The 23495-nt window shown below is 33.9% G+C and overlaps 1 protein-coding gene across 1 annotated transcript; it reads right to left on the bottom strand.

Annotated features, from left to right (window-relative positions):
* Nucleotides 1-780: 780 nt before the first annotated feature.
* Nucleotides 781-2919, bottom strand: LOC131876184 (L-type lectin-domain containing receptor kinase IX.1-like). The gene has a single exon (XM_059221006.1). It carries the CDS (start codon nucleotides 2917-2919, stop codon nucleotides 781-783), a length of 2139 nt encoding a protein of 712 aa, XP_059076989.1.
* Between the last annotated feature and the right edge of the window lie 20576 nt (nucleotides 2920-23495).

Below are 23495 nucleotides of genomic sequence, written 5' to 3'. Positions count from 1 at the left end.
AATGAAACAATATTTTAATATCATAGAAGAAATTAAAAAATAATATTTATATTTTTAATAATATTTTAACAAAAATATTTTTAGCAAAGATTACCCACAAACATATAATAAAAGAAAACTTTATACTACAAAAATAATATATAAAACTAATTTACATAAAAAACATGAAACACCATTTACAATTTTATACAATAGCACAACTCTCAACTTCAAGTCAATATTGCTTTCTTTCTTCTACATACATAGACTGCCCAAACCTTAAATTATATCTTAAATATTTTTCTTAATATTGGATCTATTGTGAACTATACAAATTTATGAAAAGTTCTATTACACTAAACTCTAGATAATGTTAGTTTTCATAATTCATGGGTTGAAAATAGAGCGCTGGACATTTTGATTGGCCTACTTGAAGCTATATATGATGATAGACTAGACACATTTAATGAGAACATGAATAGTTTACTTCCAAAAGAAGAATTATATGAGCAACATCTATCTAAAAATCAAAATGTCTTATGTTAGTTTTTTTTATTTATTAATTAAATTAAAAATCAAAATAAAATTGTTTTCTGATTTTCAATTAAATTAATAAATAAAAAAATATAATCAAAAATACATTGTGATCTCTCAATAGACAATGATAACCAGGTTTGACCGACTCTAATACATCACATGAGGACGAATAGGGTGATAGTACACCGTTACGGGCAAATCCAAAGGAGCATATGGCAATTCTAGAAAACTTTAACAACGTTATTGTTCACTAAGTTAAAGATTTTAGAGATACTGAAGTCCTGTGCTAGACGATATGACCGAGCCACTTGATGCCGTAGATGGCGATAAAACTGACGCATTCAGTGACGACAACATTTCATTCACAAGGGACCACTGGAGTGCAGATGACGTCACATCAAGACGAAGAGGCTGATTATTGTACACAGCAACCGGCAAATCCAGAGGAACATATGGCAATTCTACTTCACTTTTCAGTATCTTTATCACCTCTCTCATTGTAGGTCTTGACATTGGGTTTGGATGAGAACACAGCAGCCCCACCAACATTAGCAGGTTCATTTCCTCAGAATTGGAATTTCCTCTAAGTTTTCCATCCGCCGCATCTGAAAGGTTTCCCTGTCCATACAGATCCCAAACCCATTCTACCAATCTGCAATTATGTTCAAGAAGTGTGCTATCAAAGGGCCGCCTTCCGCAGGCAATTTCCAGTGTAAGCGCCCCATAGCTGTACACATCCGCCTCTGGACTTGTCTTCCCCGTTATGACGCACTCAGGGGCTAAATATCCCAGCGTACCCGCCACCACGGTCGTATGGGAGGCCACCTGATCACGCTCTACTACTCTTGCCAAACCAAAATCCCCCAGCTTGGCGTTAAAATTGGAATCCAACATTACGTTGCTTGCCTTCACGTCTCTGTGAATAACACGCTGATCCCATTCTTCGTGCAGATAAACAAGAGCTGATGCTATATCACAGGCAATACTATACCTTCGGTCCCAATCCATAGTATCCTCCTCCTCTCCAAATATATATTTGTCCAGACTCCCCTTTGGCAGGTATTCGTAGACCAGTAGTAACTCTCCCTTTTGATGGCACCATCCTAAAAGCTGCACAAGGTTACGGTGTCTGAGTTTACTGATTATGGTAACCTCCGAGACGTACTCCTTTCTTCCTTGCTTGGAGCCTTGGGATATTCTCTTTACAGCCACCATCTCTCCCGTGCCGGGCAGGATGCCTTTGTAGACGCAACCGAAACCACCTTGCCCAAGCTTTTCATCTTCGCTGAAGTTTCTTGTCGCAGCACTGAGCTCGGGGTAGGAGAATCTTCGGGGCCCCTGAGAAAACCATTCGTCCAACTCCATATCGCTTTCTTCAACTTCGTCACTCCGGCGAATGCTTTCTCTGAACTTCCACCGCCAGCCAAGGAATATCAAAAAACACAAAGCGACAACGCTACAGAACACGGATATCAGAATAACTTTGACAGGATTGCTGTTGCTCTTTTCGTGTGCAGGATTTCCTATGGAAGGGTTCTGTCCACCGGAAGTGTTATTTGGAAAAGCGGCAGCTGAGATACCCCACGAATATTCACAAGAAAAATTCCATGATATTACAGTATGTCTCTCTATTGCGTTTCCAGTGGAAGCCGAGAGGCCAACCTTGATGTTTGGTGGGAGATTGTTGCGCAGATCTATAGGATAAGATAAGATTGGGATTGAAGGTTTAGAAACACTAGCGCTATTGGGTTTACAGAGGATAAACACTTGCAGCCTCTTTGCTTCCCCATCATAATCCACCCACGCGTGCCATTGCTTTCCATTCTTGAGATTTTCATCACAAAGGCCGGAGTATGTATAACCCACCCTTTCAGGCGAAAAGGTTACCTGGGAAAGAATACCATTAACGTCAATTCCCACATGGTTGTCATCAGGATCCCATTCATTTTTGTGAGTGTCAAATTCCACGGCAACCACTGGATTGAATGATTCAGTGGAGACTGTCGTATTAAACAAACCAAGCCCTCCGCCAGAAGTATTCAAGGCCAGTTTCAAGTCAAGAGGCGCCAAGAAGAAAGCAACTCCGTCTCCGGAAGCGCTTTGATTATTATTGCCCGTCCCGATACTGAATTGAAAATGTGTAGAGAAATTCGCCAGAGCTCGAGAGGAGTTGTCCCAAAGTGGAACCGATTTATTGTAAGCTGCCCAGCCTACGCTACGGGATAGGTTCTTGGTCAGTTGAATGACCTTGTCTCCTTCAAAATAGGCATCAGTTTCAAGCATAAAATTCGAGGTGGGAGGGAATGCAAAGCTAAGATTTCCTGCATGTGACATAAAAAAGAAAGAAGCAGCAACACAGGAAAAGAAGAGGAGGGAAGAAGGAGCATGATAGAGCTCGGCCATTGTATTGATTGAGGGGTGTTAGTGGGCACGCAGAATAGTTTTGGATGCCACAGACTGTATCTCATATATTGAATCGGTCAGGCAGATCTGGCGGATTCCATGGGGACATACGAGCAAAACAAATAAGATTGTTGACTGACTACCAATTCGTTTTCGCCGACGAGTAATTCAATTTCCTAATGATTGAGCTCACTGCTTATCGCATTCCACTTTAACACTTTCTTTTTATATGGTGCCACGTGGCCGTAATCTGCTTGGAAGGAATGGGATGAGGTATATTTCTTTTTCAAAAATTATGTATATTCATTAGTAAGTATTATACAAGTTTGAAAAAAGGACCTTGATTTGGATAAAACAAGAGGGAAAAAACAGTGCTCATGGATCTGGATATTGCAATTTGACTAGAGTTAAAAAATAAAAGAAAAGTCGTATTGGCGTAATACAATTTGAATAAAAAAATTATAAACTTCTTTGGTCCTTGATATTTATATCTATTTATATGTGGATATTTGAATGAATTTTTATATGATATTTTAAAATGTATACATGTGGATAATTGAATGATCTTTTTTATATCTTTTCTATTACCTGTGTGTGGGACACGTGGGTCTCAAATAGACTTGAACCCAAGACCTCCCATGTACGAGGCTCGTAGCTAATCGCTCCATTGTGGGGTCATCCCTAATATTTTAAAATATATTTAAATTTGTATAGATATTTTAAATATATTTATTTAAAATTATTGAAAGTGTTAGTTATTAAATTTATCACAAAATTTGGATAAACATCTTTATATTAAATTTATTTACAATTTTAATAAATTATTTATTTCATATGTGAAGTATATAATTTTATTAATATTATTTAAATTTAATGGAGAAAAATATTTTGTAAGTCTATTATTTTATTTTGTCATAGGTTAATTTATGAATCACATACTTTTTTTATATTGTAGGTAAAGGTGAGTTTTTAAAGTGCTCCAAGATTTCTAACAATCAATCCCAAATACATAGTTGATGTCTCAAATAGAAAATAAACAAGAAACATATTCCATGAAAGGTAAAACTTCACACTAAGAACCAACATCACAAATCCTAGAAAATAGCATTTCTACAATGCATAGACAACAATACGTGACATTTCTTTTAAACCATTAATTGCATCTCATCCCCCTCAAAAGAAGCCTAAATGTTCCAATAGAACATCATTGTCAAAATTAATGTCTTCTTTATCCTTTTGTAAAATTTTGGAGTGGACTTTATTTTTCTAGGACCCTAACCTTTGTTTATGATCTTCCTCTTCAACACAGTCTCATGGAACATGGATGTATTAGCAATAATGTTCTTGATAGTTTTCCTACTAACTTGAGTAACATTCTTTAGGGAGGGTATCCACTCATATTGCTTCTTCTCTAATTGCCCCATTCACTTTTTTATCAATGATATTGACAAACATTAATGCAAAAATCCTTATTTTCTCACATTCCTTCGAACACCTTTATGCTCCTCACCATCATTTTTTGGGGGGAGAAAATGTTCTCTCATCTAGTCTTCCATTTTCATTTTAGAACCACTTTAATACACTATGTTATAGATATAAATATCCTTCCAAGGCTCTAACTCTAGACAAAGTTGTTTTACTGTTGCAGCAAGAAATATTATCATCACCTTTATCTCTCTCATCCCCCAAACAACTTCATCCTTGGCTATATACTTAGTCATATCAATAGAAGAAATATAGAAAACCCTAAATTCTCCCTCTACCAACATGGTCTTACCTCTATAATGAGAGATGGAATCCTTTACCTACTTGGTTGTTGATCAACAATTTTAAGAGTCTTGGGACTAGAATGAGAAAAAAATATTCCCATATTAATGGTCATTTTGGAAAATATAGAATCAAGGGGATTGGTGGATGTAATCTTGATCATTGGAGAAAGAAATAAATTGGTTATAGTAAGATTTGGTTTGCTCAAATTGGTACTCTCATTGTCAACAACCTCAACCCTAAATTTAGGTGTATGTGCTAAAATTATTCTCCTAATTTTTAAATGCAATTTATCAGCATATTATCATTGAAACTATATTTAACATTAAATTAATGAATCATGTACTAATCATCATTACATCAGTCATTTAGAATTTGTTGCATAATTAAGTATTAATCACCATTTATCATTTACTATGTCATTATTACTTTATCCTATTTATTTATTAATTAAATAATATTTTAATATTTATGAGAGACAATTATCCATTTCTAATAAATAATTTATATTTTAATCTTCACCTCATTAGTTATCTTCATATTTGAACTAACATTTTTTGTCTTTCACTAGTTAACTCCCTTTTCAAATTAAAAAGCTCTCCTCACTCTCTATTTGATAAATGATATATTTTATTATTATCCACCTAGGAGTTTATAATGGTAATTTTTTAATTACAACGGAATTGACACTGTAGTCAATTAAATTAGCTCTTAATTCATCATTTATCTACATCAATCCTTTTGATTTTTTAGGAAATTCTATAAATACCTTCTTCTCTTATCATTTTCATGAATCAAGTGTGTTTACAAGTCCAATGTACGAAAATTTGCTCTCAAAAATATAGTATTATGTTAATAAGTTGCATTCACATCTACTAATGAGTAATTTGCCCCAACTAGATTTATCTGAGGTTTGCATTGAAATAAGTAAATATAATTTTTTTAATTTATTTATTTATATTAGTCTATATTTTTAAGATCTTTTTCTTTCATACATATATTCTAATGAACTTGTAGTGTCATAAACTACACGCAATGTCAATTTCACATTTATTCATTGTTTCTAGTACATTTATGACAAAATTCATCCTTTGGATGTCATGATTTCAACTTCATGAATAACGAAGATGAAGCATTAGCAGCCCGTGGTTAGAATTTGGGATGAAATTGGTTAAATATCTACACAGCTATAGACATCCCCACAAATTATGAGATTCAAATGAGCATATTCCATAGCAGAAGATTTTGTATGTGTGTCACATGGCACAAGCACATCCATAATGTCTATTCCAACTCATTCTAACAAACAAAACTCTAGTTTTCTATCTTATTCTATATATTGGCTATTCAAAAATTCTCTCTCTCTTTGATCTTGTAGGAAATCTCTACCCAAATCTTTTCATGATCTTAACATTCATAGCAGGAGAAAAGACTTCTCTCAAGTTGCTATCATGTCCATTATCATTAGAGAGGAGCCATAACCGCTAGTAATGCTCTCTTGTGTATCTACTGATCGTATCTATTTATTTATGTATTGTATGTTTCTTATCATCTTTTGATCCCTAATAATTTATTTTTTGCTTCATAGTAGGGATTTATTCTATTATGTGTCTTTATTTGATCATTATCTCGCTGCCCATGGAGGTGGGAACACCAAATTAATAGTTTGATTGGGTCAAACCCCTAGGGTGAACTCACAAAGATGGTTCCCACTTTTTGGTACGTCCTGATTTTTGTTGAAATCATACATTTTTTAGAAAATATAATGATTTAAGCTTTAAGAGGTCCCATTTTAAGTAATTAATTAAAGAGAGTTAAATCAAAGGCTCTTAGATCAAAATTTCTTGGATAGAACCTCCTTACTTCTAAATCATACTTGCAATGGAGTCTCCTTTGCATCTATCAAATGTTGATAAAAAACCAATTTTACATTAGCTTTTGGGGGGTCAAATTAATTCCTTTAAAAGTGTTTTTTTTAAAAGTATTTAGTCCTTATTATAAGCTTTCCAAATAGTATAACTTTTAATATATTTAATTTCATTAATATATTTTTATTTTATTTCTTATGAATGTAGGTTTTTCACCGAACATGAACTTCTTTGTTCAATACATTGGGAAAAATAGTAAACTAATTCAAAAAAAATCTGAAAAATATCTATGCACTAGGTATTGATGTTTTCTTTCGAACAAAAAAAAGAAAATTGAATTTTGATATATATAGAACAAGTTATTTTTTCAAACATACACCTATATCTAAATTATAATTAGTCGAACTTCAAAACTTAATAGAATGTAAAATATTCAACATATCACTATCAAGCCAACTGCATGCCCTGGGTATTGATGTTACAAACCAAAATTCAAAAGAATTAAGTTTTTATCATTTATAGAAAAAACATTATGCGTTTCAGGGTGTACATCACTCTTAAAAAATGTTGATTGCTGTAAAAAATTACTTTTTGAGGGAGATGGAAAAATCAATAAAATTTTATTCAAACAAATTTGAAAAAAATATATTTAGAATCTACAAACAAGATGTTAAAAATCACTAGTTTATATCATCTTCAAATTCTTAACGGTTTAAAAGTTATAGGTGTCGGAAAGTGAAGGTTTTTTTCAAAATATTCATATAAGTGTCAAAGTTGGTCAAAAAGTGGGAACTAGTATTGTGAGTTCACCACCTATACAACCTCAACATTCTTTCCATCTCCATATGTGCAGGTGATGTACAGGTCCGAGAAGTAAGAAACTACATTTTAATGTTCTTTTGGAATAATTATAGGTTTTTATCCATAAGGACGATAACATGGCACATAGATGTCCCCACAATACACTGGCATCCAAGGCTACCACATTCTCTATTCAATAAATTAATCTCTATGTTATGAGCTTCATTTTTGTCTAGTTCAAACATTTTTATCACTTTGTGTTTTCTAGATATCGATGATTTATAATTTTTTTGTAGTTTAGTGTAGTTAATGTATCTTTTCCATTATTGTCTTTCCTAGATCACTACAACACTAGTTAAGTGAGGTAGTTGAGGTTCTTTTGTTCATCAAGAACTTGAAACATTTTGAGTAAAAAATCCCTTCCTCTACTTTTTGATGAACTTGACATGAATTCCTTATGTCAGATCTCTTTCTTAAAAGTTTTGATACATTCAATAAGGCATCCTCACAGCATGACTTCAATATGTTGGATAATGCCCTTGATGACTTCCTAGAGGTACCTCCTTCTACTCATAAGCCTATTAAACAAATACTAGATTTAGAATCTTCTTCCTTCTAGGTTGACAAGCCTATGAATATCATTGACTTGCCCCTAAAAGGCCTAAAAGACTAATTATTTGCATGACCGCAACTAGTCCTTCTATAAAAAAAAGTTGAATCTATTTTTGGTACTTTTACAATTAAAAAAAACTCTCTTGATCTTTTCATGAGATTTTCTCAACCTAGAAACTCTTCTTATCATACAATTTCTCATATGTATAACACTAAAAGGAATATAAAAAAGCTAAGAAAGTAAGAAGCCAAGAAATTATGATCTTATCGATAAAATTCATGTTACTATCACTAAGATCTCACTTTGGGATTTTCTTTATATTGCTTTGGTTTATCAGGGTATTCTTTAGGAAGCTCTTCAAAAGGTCTTGTTTCTACTACTAGGCCTACTAATTTGAATAATTTGATAAATCATATTCAAGTAAATTAATTGAATATTAGGTTCTATCCATATTAACTTTTACCTCTAGAAGTATTTACAACCAAGAAAATCAATTAATGATAATCATTGATGCTAATAATTTTGACATTAGATGGACTCTCTTTGATACTCATAAAACACTCAATGTTTCTAGTATTAATCTATTGCCCAAAATAAAGGTTGAATTAAGTTCTCTTGCTACATCTTCTTTGCTAATATGTAGCTTTGATAATAATGTTAAAATTGCTTTAGGCACTATTTTTTTTCCTTTAAAGATTGGATGAGATACTATTCCAACCTTGGTGTATGTTATGTCATGTCCTCTACCGCACAATCTCATTTTGGGTAAACCTTGGATTCACAATTTGGGAGCGGTCACTAATAATCAGTAAAGATTTTAGATGTCCCATTAACTAGTGACCTTAAATAGGAAATATTGTTTTTGTTAGCAAATGTGATGACTATATTCATTTTTATATTGACTTTTGTGATCTTAATATAGCTTCTATTGAAGATGATTTTTTCTTTCAAAATAATATGATTGTTAATTCAATCATAGGTTATGCCTTTCTTTATTTCATGGATGGATTTTTGGGTTACAAAAAAATGCTCTTAACTCAAAATATCAATATATGATAGTCTTTACAACCCCTTAGGGTACATAATGTTATGCAGTCATGTTGTTTTGGTTCAATAATACTAGAGCAACCTACCAATGCATGTTGACTTTAATCTTTCATGATTTTATTGCGAAGATATTAGAAGATTATTTCAATGTCATATTAAATAAGCCTATGACACATCAAGATCATGTTAATAATATCCATCATATATTTGAAAGACGTTTACTCTATATGGTGAGGTTGAATCCTCTTAAGTGCATCTTAATTGTATATTACAACAAACTTTTAGGATTTACTATTTCTCATCATGGAATTGAAGTCGATCTTATTCAATACAAATAAGATTCATGTAATCATTAATATTCCTCCACCTAAAAAGATCTAGAAACTTTATAGTTTGCAAGGGAATATTTATGCAATTCATATATTTGTATCTCAAATGGGTGATTGTACCCTTCCATTCACATAATTATTGATGAAAATTTTTCATGTTCTCAATGGGACGATGAGTATCAAAAGGATTTTGTTTCTATATAGATTTAATTGGTTATTAATCCTAACTTAATTTTAGTTATGCAACATACACCCTTTCAACTCTATATATCACCATTAACTAATGCATTAGCAGCCTTATTGGCTTAGTATCATGATGATGGTAAGGAAAAAAAAATCTATTACATTGGTTGTATTCTTATGGATTATGAAACTTGTTAATTTTTGCAAAGGAATAGTAGTGTCTTGCTCTCATCTTTGTAGTGTAGGAGCTAAGGCATTATCTTGTCCATATTATAGAAAGCATATGATTGTTAAGAATGATCTCCTTAAACATCTCTTAGTTAAAGTTGAACTCTCATAAAGATTGACAAAATGGGTGATATTTTTTTTTGAGTTCAACATCAAGTTCGTCATTCATAAATCAATCAAGGGTTAAGCTATCAATGATCAGTTGGTGGAAGCACCTTCACCTAAATCATTTCCTACTTTATATTTGTTCCTAGATGAAAATCTATTTATAGTAGACCATAAACCAATATGGGAAATGCAACCATATCTTTGCATAAATATTCTTACAACTTTTTTATAATTTATATTTTCATATTCATCATGTCATAATTTTGAAATATAATTTGTATGATAAATCAAAACCATAAGATATTCATCAAAAAAAAAAACCTAGCAAGCTTAAAATACCAATATTATGACAAATTCATCACTTGAAGCAATAAATTTATAGAATGGATGAATATATTTGTATATTGAGGAAAGGTTTACTCATAATCCTTTAAACTAGAAAACACTCTTTAAATTTTCTAAAACTAAAATGCTCAATTTTACATGATTTTTAATAATAGTTTCTTGATGTTCTATATCATTATTGTTAACAAAATTATTCTACAATGACCTATTTCTAGTCATGTGAAAAAGATATGCTTTATTCTAGGGATGACCCCACAACGCAGTGGCTAGCTACGAGCCTCCTACATGGGAGGTCTTGGGTTCAAGTCTACTTGATTGGTTCTTAGCTCCAGAGAAAAGCTAAAATTATCAAGAAAAAAAAAAGATATGCTTTATTCTATTATATATTCTTAACAAGGTAAAGCAAAGCACCCACCACATTGAATAGATTCTAGTTCATTATTAAGCTCTCTTGTTCCTTGGCCACAATTTTTTAAAATAATTGATTCTGATCCCTATCATTCTGCCTTCTTTATTCTTATCCTTGTTGCACTTTAGGCTTGAATTGTTGCTTGGATCTTCGCTGTTTTCAGCATAAAATTTATATATGTAACTCTCATAGGTCCATAGTGATTGCAAAATATTTAGTTTTCTTCCAACTTGGTTTGTAAAATCCTTTCCTTTTAATTATCTTTTTTTCTTTGTATCATATGACATAAACATTTTTTGTTTTAAAAAATGTAAGAATAATTTAATGCCTTGATAATAAATGCATATGCTTTCTAGGTATTTTCCTCCATAAAGTGTAGAAACTCTTAATTTAAAATTGATTTACCAAAAAAAAGTTTGTTGGGCGAATTGAGATTGAATTAAATTACTCTTTACATAGATTTTTTTAAACAATTTACAGGTTAACAAAAATTTAATTTCAACCAAAGAAATTAATTGCGAAATACCCAGCGTACCCGCCACCACGGTCGTATGCCGCCCAGCCTAAGCTACGGGCTACCGCTAGGCTGCCTATTGCTTCGTTCTTGGTCAGTGTATGACTTCATTTCCTTCAAAATAGGCATCATTTTCGTGTATAAAATCCAAGCGGGGAGGGAATGCAAAGCTAATATTTCCTGCCTGTGAGATAAAGAGAAGAGAAGCAGCAACACAGGAGAAGAAGAGGAGGGCAGAAGGGGCGTGACAGAGCTCAGTTATTCTCTGTATTGAGGGGTGTTAGTGCGCATGAGGAATTGGTTAATGCGTTACTGCAAAGGCGTACTGGTATTGGATGCCACGGACTGTATCTCATATATTGAACTTGTCGGGCAGATCCGGCAGATTTCATGGAGACATACGAGCAGAATTTATCATAGGATATTTTTTGCCAATGAACAATTCAGTTTCCTAATGATTAAACCCATTCCACTTTGACATTTTCTATTTTTATGGAGCCACGTGGCGTAATCTTCTCGGGAAGGCGTGGGAGGAGATATATTTCTTTCTCAAAAATTATGTATATCTATTATTGAAATTATTATACAACATTGAAAAAAGGACCTTTATTTGGATAAATGAATAGAGATAAGGATTAGAATTAGTCATAGATGTCATGTGACGACTTCAAATAAATAAAACAAGAGGAAAAAATGGTACTCGTGGATCTGCCTATTGCAATTTGACTAAAATGAAAATATAAAAGATGAATTGATGCAATACAATATGAACAAGAGCTACAGAGCAGCGAAGATTCTGCTCAAAGAGTGATAATTTTGTTTGATCGAGGTTTGGACTTGCCATGTAATCTCTATATTATTGAATGCAAAGCTCCAATCATTCAATAGAAAGTCTTCATGCCTTCATTGTGCTTTCTTTGATGTGCTTCTATCCATAATTATACATCATATGGAAATAACTAAGAAAACAGTGCCATCATGACAATTATCTACAATAGGAAGGAAGTGACAGATTACATTGAATTATTAAAAAGTTGAAATGTTCTAAATGAATATTAAAATTTTGAAATGTTGTATATGAATTTGATATACCAATTTGTCAAACTCAAATATTCTGATAGATTTGAGTAATAAGTAATAAATCTAGGACTAATGACTCTATACTTGTTCTAATATTGAAAGAACATTGAAAGAAAGAATCGAGTCTCGAATAAAATCAAGGAGCAAATGATATAAATTCTTAAATGAAAACAAGGAGCAAATGCTATAAATTCTCAAACGATTGTAATTAAACACTGTATAAAGTATATGTTGGTTGCTTTTAACAATTACAGCCCAAACTACATCCCTCTACCTTTTTTCTTTTATCATTGCCACAAACATAAAAGAGACCTTAAAAGGCCCAAATGTTTTTCAAAAGCAACATAACTAGAATTTTTCCAGAGATCTACCCTTATCTTCTTCCAGTTGCACTCATCACATGAAGGTCTAATCAAGGCGAAGACTAGCCAAGTTGTAGAGAACATAAAATAAAAGTTAAACATTTACAACAACAGTAGCATAAAAACACACATGCAAGTGACCACATCTTTGCATCACTAGCTTTTATAGGCATTGAATTCCAAATCCAAATGATCTTCATTTAGAGGGGTGTCAAAAACTAAACATTTACAGCAACACTAGCATGAAAAAACACATACAAGTGAGCACATTTGCATTACTAGCTTTTGTAGGCATTGAATTCTAAATCCAAATGATACAGATTCAATTGCAAGCTAGGTGAGCTTGTGTAATATGACCATTCAACTTAATGTTCTACACAAAATATTTAAGTAATTATGAAACACAATTCAATAGCTTAGAAATATAGAATGCTAGATGAAATACAATTGTAAAAATACAGTTCAACAACTTTGAACTCATTTCCACATCAACCTTATTCTAAAAGAAAACAAGCCATATCATAAATGATATTGTATTCACAATTGATATAAACCTAGAAAAACATTTTTTTTTTTTACCCAAAACCAAAATCTTGAGATGGTATTCATGTCATTTCCGATCAATTCCAATACAACAATATTCAATCCGAGCTAGATTTTAATGCAAGGTAGTCTTCTATCAAACCTAACCACCATAACATCTTGTAATGCATAAATGATACTTTTGAAAATTATTTGACTAGTGGAACACTCAAATCACTCTATAGAATGATATGCAATGCAATTGTGAAAATGTTATACTGCACAAATCTACTACTTATAGATAGTTTGTTTTTCTGCTAATGCTCAATGTCTCACAAATCCAGAAGATCCCACATGCATGCATGCCAATTATGAAGTTCAAAGTTGATGATGTAGCTATTGACATGGTCTATGCAAACATTGGTCTTCATGCCATCCTACAGGTAACAAATACTCATTAGTAATGCATTATGTTTGATATAGTGTATTTGCAGAAAAAAGAGCATTTTAGATTAGAAAACAATGTTAAGTATCAATGGATACATAAATGATTAAACGGATGGTCAACCAAAACGTGGAGGTAAAAGTGATACTTTTAAAGACTCTACATGTTGTAGAGTTCCTGAACTCTTATAGGTGAATTATTAATGATAGATCACTGATTTGGAAATATGGATTAAAAAATATATGTAGTTAATTTTAGAATTAATTTCTTGTTTACTATATGAATCATGGCAAACTAATATCAAAAAATATAAAAGTAACATTTAATAATGATAGTGAAACATTGAAACGAGGAGATTAGTTTTGAATGAGAAGTTTGAGTGGGAACCTGGGTGGGAAACTCGCCCCTTTGATTTTGATGAATCTATAGGGGAATGTTGTAGATGTTAGTACTCAAGGACAACAGGTGGGTGAAAATACAAGGAGCAGTTAGGATAACAACATAATTTTTGAAGATGGGGACCCACAAAAGGTGGGGATTCTAGATGACCCTGGAAAGAGACGTCATGATGTGGGGGGGCGGAGTAGATCTTGGGCCTCCCTCTTTCGTATCAAACCTTGTGGCAAGTCGACATTCCCTCCTGTTAATAATATTTTGAATCCAGCTTCTGGGTATTTTATGATTGTTGTCCCTGATCCAGTGATTGATCACAATATCTCTATTATGGATTTATCCTTAGTTGGAAAATTTATGGGTGCTATTCCTAACATTGATGTTGTTAGATCTTTTGCTAAGAGGAGATGGCGCCTAAAAGGGCAGATTGAAATAACAACTATGGCTAAAGGGTTTTTCTCCTTTACCTTCTCTTATGAAGAAGACTTGTCTAATTTTCTTTGTGGAGGCCCCTGGGTTATTGGGAAGACTTCGTTGGATTTGAAGCGTTGGTGCCCTAATCTAGATCTGAATGATGGTATTTTTTGTTTTGCCCCTGTTTGGGTTAGATTTCTTGGTTTTCCCTTGGAGTTCTGGCATGAGGATATATTTAAGGGTTTGGCTAGCTCATTTGGGGAACTTCTTTATGTTGACTCAATGGCAGTAGCTAGGAAAATACTGATCTCCCATCCTTAGTGGATATCATTTCTAGGTTAGGGAAATGGACCCACTCAGTTGAGTTTGAGACTATGCCTTTTGTCTATTTTAAATGTAAAAATTTGGGCATTGGGCTAAAAAATGTCCTCTACAGATTAATAAAATTGTTTCCCCCCTAAAACAAATTTTGGAAACAACAATGGCCTACATAAGCAGATTTGAAGAGAAAAAATGTCAAAGGTGACTCAGAATGAAGATGGTAGTATTAAGATAGTTGAGGATATTGGGAACATGAGGGAATCTAATTCTTATACTCTGGTTCAATTAGAGAAAGATAGAGATATTGATGTTATCAAGACTACATTGCAAGCCTAGCAGGACGAGATTATTGGTATGGTGAAAGGTAATAGTGAGGATGGTTATGGTGAAACAAAGCATTTTGTTAAAGATGGTCGTATAACTAATCCAGTTATTCAGCAGCTTGAGGAAGGAGAAATTGATGTTGGACTTAATGAGGCTGGAGCTTCTTTGTCCACTCCTAAGAGCATGGAAAAGGAGGTTTAGAACGAGGCTGTGAATTGCATGTGCTCTCAATCTGAGGAGAAAGTGAAGTCTACCTATCTTGCAGAGGAGAGGTCCCCTCTCCCCCAGAACTTGTTGGAGGAAAAGCGGAGTGAGTCTGGTGGTGGGAGCGGTCCATTAAAATCAGGGAAAGTGAATCACTTGCGAACCCAAGAGGCTATGAGGGGTGAAGCTCTATTTATCCAAGTTGAGAAGAAGAAATCTAAGAAAGCTGGATAGACTGCTGGGGCTCCACATGTTGGTGTTTCTATAAGGCAAAAACATAAAGCTAATACTAGAACACCGAATACCACTCCTGATAGAAAATCTACTAAATGGTTGAGAGAGAAAGAATGTAGATGTAACTTGGCGGATGGTAGTTAGAGGACCATCTATGAGGTTTGTTCCCCTTGTAAAAAAAGAAATTTATTTCCTGGAACATACAGGGACTCAGTGTTCCCCATAAACAAGATATAGTTCATAAAATGATTAGGGATTATAAGCTGGATATTGTCCTTATAGAATAAAATAAAATGATTAAGGAAAATATGGTAATCTGAAGTTTTTAAAGCATTGTGGGGTTGCTGGTAGTAGTTTGGAAGGTGCTTCGAGTGGGACTCTTTTTTTTTGGAATTTGAATTACATTAAGGGTGAAATATTGGATGTTGATTCCAATTTTGTTTCTATTAGATTTCAGCATATTAGAGATGATTTTTCCTATGTTCTCTCTAATATTTATGCTCCCAACTCTAAAGTAGCTAGAAATAAGTTTTGGAAGAAATTGGAGGTTCATCGCTCCAAGCACTGTAATGAAAATTGGATAATTATGGGAGATTTTAATACTCCCCTTCACAATTATGAGAAGTATTGAGGTTCTCAAATCCAAATGGATAGTCAGTTGGACCTGATGGCATTTATTGATGCTCAATCTCTACATGATATTGACCTTCAAGGTGCCTCATTCACCTAGACCAATAGGAGAGTGGGTGATGACCTGATTCAATTCCATCTTGATCGGGCTCTTATCTCTAACAATTGGCTGGTTAAGTATGTTTTTTTCCTTATGGCTCTCCCTAGGGTTGGTTTAGATCATTTCCCCATCTCTTTTGTTATAGAGGCTATTAATGGTAAGAGAAACCATCCTTTCAGATTTGAAAAAAAGTGGTTGTCCCACCCCCTCCTGGAAGATTGTATTATGCAATGGTGGAATATACCTATGGTTGGGTTTGCTATGTTTAGAGTTGCTAAAAAACTCAGGTTTGTGAAAGATAATATTAGAGGATGGAATAAAGAAGTGTTTGGCAATCTTTTTACTTCTAAATCTTCTATTCAGTGTGAGTTGAAAGACATTCAAAATAAAATTCAAATTGAGGGTTATTGTTCAGGATATTTTGAAAAGGAAAATGATTTTCTGAAAATGTATCATGATGTCATAGATAAGGAAGAAGTCTTTTGGAGACAAAGATCTAGGGCCTTATGGTTCTCTGCTAGGGATAAGAACATAATATTTTTTCATTTAATTGCCCTTAAACATAAAGCTTCCAATAGGATCTCTAAGCTAGTGGTGGATGATGGTGTTCTAGTGAAAGAGGAGGAAATATGTGGGGAGGAGTCTTTTTTTTTTTTGTCCCTCTCTCGGATGAGGCTAATCTGGGTGTTGATGCTTGTAATTCTCTTTTGGGAGCCATCCCCTCTATCCTGAAAGAAGAGCATAATAAGTTCTTGACTACTATTCTTTCTAAAGATGAAATTAAAGCTTTTGTATTTTATTTTGATGGTAACAAAGCCTCGGTTCTAGATGGTTTTTCTCTCTTTTCTTTCAATAATTTTGGAATATTGTAGAGAAGGATGTTTCAGATGGGGTGAACGAGTTTTTTTGAGCTGGATCGTTGCTCAAAGAACTCAATTCTACCTTTATTGTGTTGATTCCAAAATGTGTTGGGGCTGATTCTATGAATAGCATCTGCCCAATTAGCCTTTGTAATTCATTCTATAAGATTATTTCTAAGGTTCTCATGCTGAGGATTTTGTCCATCTTGGCGAATATCATTTCTCCTCAACAAAATGGATTTGTCCCTAGTAGAGAGATTATGGATTCTATCATTATTAGGCATGAGAACATCCATTCATTGGAGCTATCTCGAAAGAGAGCTTTCTTATGAAGTTGGATATTTCTAAAGCTTATGATAGAATTGATTGGCCTTTTCTTTCCAAAACCCTTCATGTGTTTGGATTTTGTGATAGAGTTATTAAGCTCATTTGGTAGCTAGTCTCCACACCTTCCTTTGCGGTTCTTATTAATGGATCCCCTTCTCGCTTTCTCAAATCTTCCCATGGTTTGAGATAGGGGGATTCGATTTCACCCATCCTCTACTATTATAGTGGAGGCTCTTGTCAGGTATTTGTTGAAACTGGTAACATATGGCTCTTTCTAGGGTTTGAGACTGTCTTCATCTAGTTTTTTGTATTCCCACCAATAGTTCATTGATGATACTATTTTATTGGGAAGTTCTTCTATTAAGGAAGCTATAACTTTGAAGAATTCTATTGATCTTTATAGAAAAGCTTCTGGCTATTTGATAAATTGGAGTAAAAGCTCTCTTTTATTTTTCAATACCCAAGAGATCAGACAAAGAAGGATTGATGATATTCTTCATTATGTTATTGGTTCTTTTCCTTCCACTTTTGGGCCTCCCCCTTTGCTTGAAATTGCCAAATTCATTTTGGTTGTCTTTGATTGATAGATTCAATAAAAAATTGGTTGTCTAGAAAGATGCTTTAATAAGTCAAGCTGGGATAGTTCAACTTTTGAAGTCAGCTAAAATCTCCTTGTCTATGCTCTTAGTCTCTTCAAAATCCCTTCCAAATTTGCTAAAGTTATTGAAAAAATTTAGAAGCGGTTCCTTTGGTCTGGGGTAGAGGAGAAAAAGCATATGCCTCTGCTTGCTTGGGAGAGTGTTTGTATACCTGAAGTTGGAGGAGATATGGGTGTTCGAAGTATCCAATCCTGTATTCAAGCTCTTTTGGCTAAACAGATTTGGAGAATTTCATAAAACAACCGTGAATGGAACTTGATCTAGCGTAGTAAGTATTTATTTTGCTCCCCTTCTTTGAAAGAATTTTTTAATGTGGATGCTCTCCCTTCTAGTTCTTTTCTTTGGAATGATGTGCTTAACACTAGGGAGGTTGCTTTGAAGGGAAGTTTTTGGAAGCTAGGAGATGGAAAAACAATCAAATTTAGGGAAGATTCTTGGCTCCCTTTTGGTCCTCTCTATGATCTCCCAGATTTTACTCCTTTTATGGATGATTGCAAAGATGCTTTTGGTGTTTTTGTTTCTGATTACTGGAGAGATTTTGGCTGGGTTAATCTTTTAGAGGCTTGTCCTCCCTTGCTTCCTATCTAGCTATCTCTTATCTCTTGTGTCCATTGTCTGAACTCTATGGACTCTCTTATTTGGAAGGGGACTTCTTTTGGACGCTTCTCGGTGGCATCTACTATTTATTTGTTGTCTCCTACTCCTTCTACACCCCCTCTACTAGGCAAAAGCTTGGGTGAAGAACCTTATTCCTAAAGTTAACATCTTTTTCTGGCTTATGCTTCAAAATAAAATTCTTACTATTGATAATTTATGTAAAAGGGGTGTTTTGCTCCCCAATAGATGTTTTCTTTGCTTGTAGGATGAGGAATTTGTTTCTCATTTTATACTTCACTACTCTTTAGCTTTTGAAATCTGGAGTTGTATGTTCCAAAAGTGGTGCCTCAATTGGGTCTAGCCTCAACAAATTTTGGATTTCTTTCAGCAGTGGAGATGCCCCTCTTCTAATCCTTCCATCAAGTTGTTGTGGTCCTTTCTTTTCCCTCATGTTTCTTGGGGGATTCGAAAGAAGAAATAATCATGTTTTTAGAGACTCCTCTCTCCCCCTTAATGTGGTTGTTGAAAAGATTTATAGGGCTATTTCTAAGAATGTTAATATGGTCTTCAATGTTGGATCCTTGTACTCTTCAAACCTAATCAATGACTTTGAGATTGTTGTTTCTAAGGAATGGAGATTGGTTCTTCCTAAATGTCATAGACAGAGGCATAATACTAGAGATAACTATGCATGTAATTTCCCTCCTTCATATTGGGTTAAAATTAGTTTTGACGGGGTAGCTAAGGGCAATCCTGGGCTGGATGGGTGTGGGGGAGTGATAAGGGATGAGACTGGTACGTGTATTGCAATGGTGGCACTCCCCATGGGTACACAGACCAACCACCTTGCCAAAGCCATGGGTTTCTTCCAAATTTTGCAATTTGCTAAGCAACTTCGATGCAGAAAGGTGTGGATTAAGGGAGACTTGAATAATATTATTTAATATGTTAAGGGGAAAAGTTCACCTTCATGGATGATTGAAAATATTATTAATTCCTCTAAGAAAATAATCAATACTTGTGAGGATTCTTATATTTCTCATAACTATAGAGAAGGTAATTATGTAGCGGACTATTTCGCTAACATGGGTTAGAATTAACACTAGGAAGGTGTGGTTTAATGAAGACTACTTGGATTTTGAGGTTTGGTCACTCCTTATGCATGATCAAACACATGGCAGATATGCAGAGATCCCTACTATTTTCGATGATGAGAGTTATTAATTTTGTCATCGTTTTATGGCAAGTGTTTGGGCTGGCTTCCTTAAGTTTCTATTATTACTACCAGACTTCGCATGATTTATGGGCATTATTTGATGTTGAAGTCATTGCTGGTTTTCTGCTACAAAACCTGTTCTTCTGAAGTGGGTTGTCTCTGAGCTAAGTTTTAATACTATGGGGGGTCAGTAGTACCAGCTAGAACCTCCTAATTGTGCTAATTGGAAGAAGAATCCTACCATTCGGCATAGATTACAAAGGGGGAGTGGTGACTTTTCTAGAGAAGTTGCATGGGCATAACTAGAGTGTTACGAGACAATTTGTGAAGGGATGGAAGGATGGTAAGGTGCATCTATTTGGCATGGTGATTGAGATTAATGAAGAACTTATTGCTGAAGTAACGAGCATGTCTACGAAGGGGATTAAGTTTTACAAAGATAGAAAAATCTCTAATGCTACTGTGAAGAGATTCTCCAAGAAGGAGAAGGAATGTGAATGCCTGGTGAAAGCCAATAAGACCCATTTTGATCTGAAGTAGATTAAAGCCATATGGTGGGAGATTTTGAAGGTGATTATGGAGTTCTTCACTCTAGATGACAGGTTCACTAAAATTTATGAGTATCACTTTGTGTTCCTTAACCATTTTCATCACAATGAGAAAATGTCGTTCTTGTTTTATTTGTTGTCTTCTTTGAATGCAAGTACTGCTGATTTCAAGGAAGACCCACATGTTAATCCTATTTTACACCAAGGTTTAATTGCTCTAATTTTTTAGCATTTGAAAGCTAGGGCTTCTAAAAACCCTAGTAAGCCATCCCTTGTTTCTACTAAAAATGTTGATGTTAGTGAGGAATCAGAGTCGGAAGGATGAGAAACTTATAATGATGATGGGGATTATACCCCTCATTCTAGTAAAAAAGCTAGAACTGGGATGAAGATGGTTGTTGCAGGTGTGAGTAAGGGTTCCCCTGGTGCTGGTGGGGAAGGCCCGAGTAAACACCCTAAGGGTAAATCTTGAAAAGACACTTTGAAGGTTTATAATAGCTCTAATGACTAGGATTTCATGGACTATGTTGAGGTTTCATCTACCTCTCATGGCTCAGAGTAGAATTCTCAGGATTTGGCGGATTTTTCCCCTTAGGATTTTCATCCTAAATAGGAGATACTATTTGATGTGCTTAATGTCGTAAATAACAGCTCATTGGAGGTTTTTCATCTTTTTAGATGGGTATTCTATGAAATCAAAAACATCAATCTTAAGTAGTGGTCTTTATTTTCCAAGATGGAGGTTATGCAGGCTAATGCTAAAAATTTGTTGCATAGTATTGTGAGAGCTCACCCTGTCGATTGTGGTAAAGGGATGATTGAGGGTACCTTGGTTGGTGTTTTGTGGACTAAAAGTGAAAAATAGGTGATGATAGATTGTTTAGCCAAGAATATGGAAGGTACTAAATGTGTTAAGGAAATATCTAACAAATAATTTGTGGATATGGATGCCAAAATCGCAAAGTGTGATAATACCCTTAGGGGAATTATGGAAACAAGTCGGAACATTGTGAAGGCTTCTACAGACACTATGTCTACCAAGGTCAGCAAGCTAGAGAAAGCTCACATGGACATGGTTGTTGTGGACGTGGATAAGGAAATGGTTGTTGGTGCTGATGATTTGGGTCCTCCGAGAAAGCATACTCATGTCAGTATGAAGAAGAAATCCATTGAATTGCCTCAAGACATTTTGGACTTTAAGAATGCTACCAAGAAGATGCACCATCTTAGTGCTTATGTTGAGGAGAACCTTAAAAATTTGGGTTAATCTTTTTTTGTTGCTGGTTTTGTGCTGTAATTTTGCTGGCCTTTTGCTATTTTTGTGGGCTGAGTGGTCTTTTGTTTGTCTTATGTTGTCTCTCAGTCCCAATTTGGTTGTTTGTACTGTAATTTGGTTATGATTTGTTTCCATTTGATCTATCTTGTTTAATCTGATGTAAAGGGTTTCAAAGTCCCTACAAAACTTGTTTTTCCTGTAATAAAAAACATTTAATAATGATAGTTGAAAAAAATTGTATATGATATAGAAATCCTCGACTCTATCATTGAGCTACTAATTATGGATAACTAAATGTGAAATACCATTATTTAGTAATACCAACTATAGCTACTAATTATGGATGACTAAATGTGAAATACCATTATTTAGTAATACCAACTATAACTTCAATTGTTTCAAAATTAACACTGCTCCTATTTCTTTCTAATTGGCTAAATTGAGATCTATACAAGAGCATAACAAAGAAAGCTTAAAGAATATATTATATATATGAGATAATAATCACAGTGGTTGACAAATAAGCCTACTAGAAGAAACCGTAAATGCAAAAGGATCAAAGAGAAAGTACCTTGTTTACACACTTCTTTTTTCAGACTTCATATCATGCTTTGGTTAAATCAAATAACCAATTCCTTGGAAAGCAATATTGTCCAGCAAAATCATAGACAAATTAGGTTGAAATCACACTCCACTTTGGCCATTACACACTATTAAATTCATAACTAAATCATTAAAATGAGTCGTAATACACCTTCGGAAATGGTTAATGTATTTAGTATTCAGAGTAAAATGTTCTAGATCCACTCTCCATATTCTTTCTATTCCGTCAAAAATAAGTCATGGAGTTTGTCTTGCATTCCTATACTTCTCTTTAACGTCTAAAAAGTTACAATGAGAATCGATAGATCACCCGTTTTGGTGTTTTGAGCAATATTGTTATCTCAGATGATGAGAAATCTCATGAACAACAATCTAGTGTTTCTATGCATTTTGAGTCTCAGAAATAGTGATACAAAAAGAATCAAGGAGTTAGCATTTTGGAGAATTTTTAATATCGCAGTAGACAACAAACATGAGATAGAAATTGTCATTGACAAAAACATTAATCCTTTTAAATTGCAATTATTTTGTATAGTTGGATTTGACACCAAGAAAGAGGCAGTATAGTTGGATTTGACAGCAAGAGAGAGGCAGTATAGTTGGATTTCGATGCCACTTCAAATGAACAAATTATGTATATGGCAAGTCAAAGATGAATTAAGGAATTGCGTGATATGTGGACTACAATGACCAAAAAAATGTGAAGGAAAAAGTCGTGAAATCGATTTTGAGAGCTTTATTTAGACAAATATATTTATATACTATCACAAAAATAGAATAAATTTAGTTATATAAAAAAAATTGTATTCTCATTTTTTGTTTTATGTTACGATCCTATATTATTGTATTTAGATCCTTTTGCATTTAAGAAAAAGTAAAATTGAATAGAAAAGGCCTTCCCATTTACCTTTAATACAGGTAAATACACTTGCATGACATTAAAGAAATTAACCTGTGTACAAATATTTAGACCAGAGCAGGGAACCCAGTATCAGATAACGTATCTGCAAATCCTCTCAACATGACATAACCTGATTTCACTAGTCATAATTAATTACAAACATAGAGCATCTTAAGTCTTTGATTAAAAGATTAAAAAGAAATAGCATAAAGCATAGTCTTGTGAATCATAAATTCTGAACATTATTTTGATGGAATCTAGTCATCAACTTGGCACATTCTCTACATGATAATAGCAAACAATGAGAGACGGAAATACAGAGAAGTAGAACTAGTTTTAACAAAAATA

This window comes from Cryptomeria japonica, chromosome 5 (genome assembly GCF_030272615.1).
Source record: "Cryptomeria japonica chromosome 5, Sugi_1.0, whole genome shotgun sequence".
Lineage (NCBI taxonomy): Eukaryota > Viridiplantae > Streptophyta > Pinopsida > Cupressales > Cupressaceae > Cryptomeria > Cryptomeria japonica.
The sequence above is the reverse complement of the archived record's forward strand: the minus strand, read 5'-3'. Positions and strand labels throughout refer to the sequence as shown.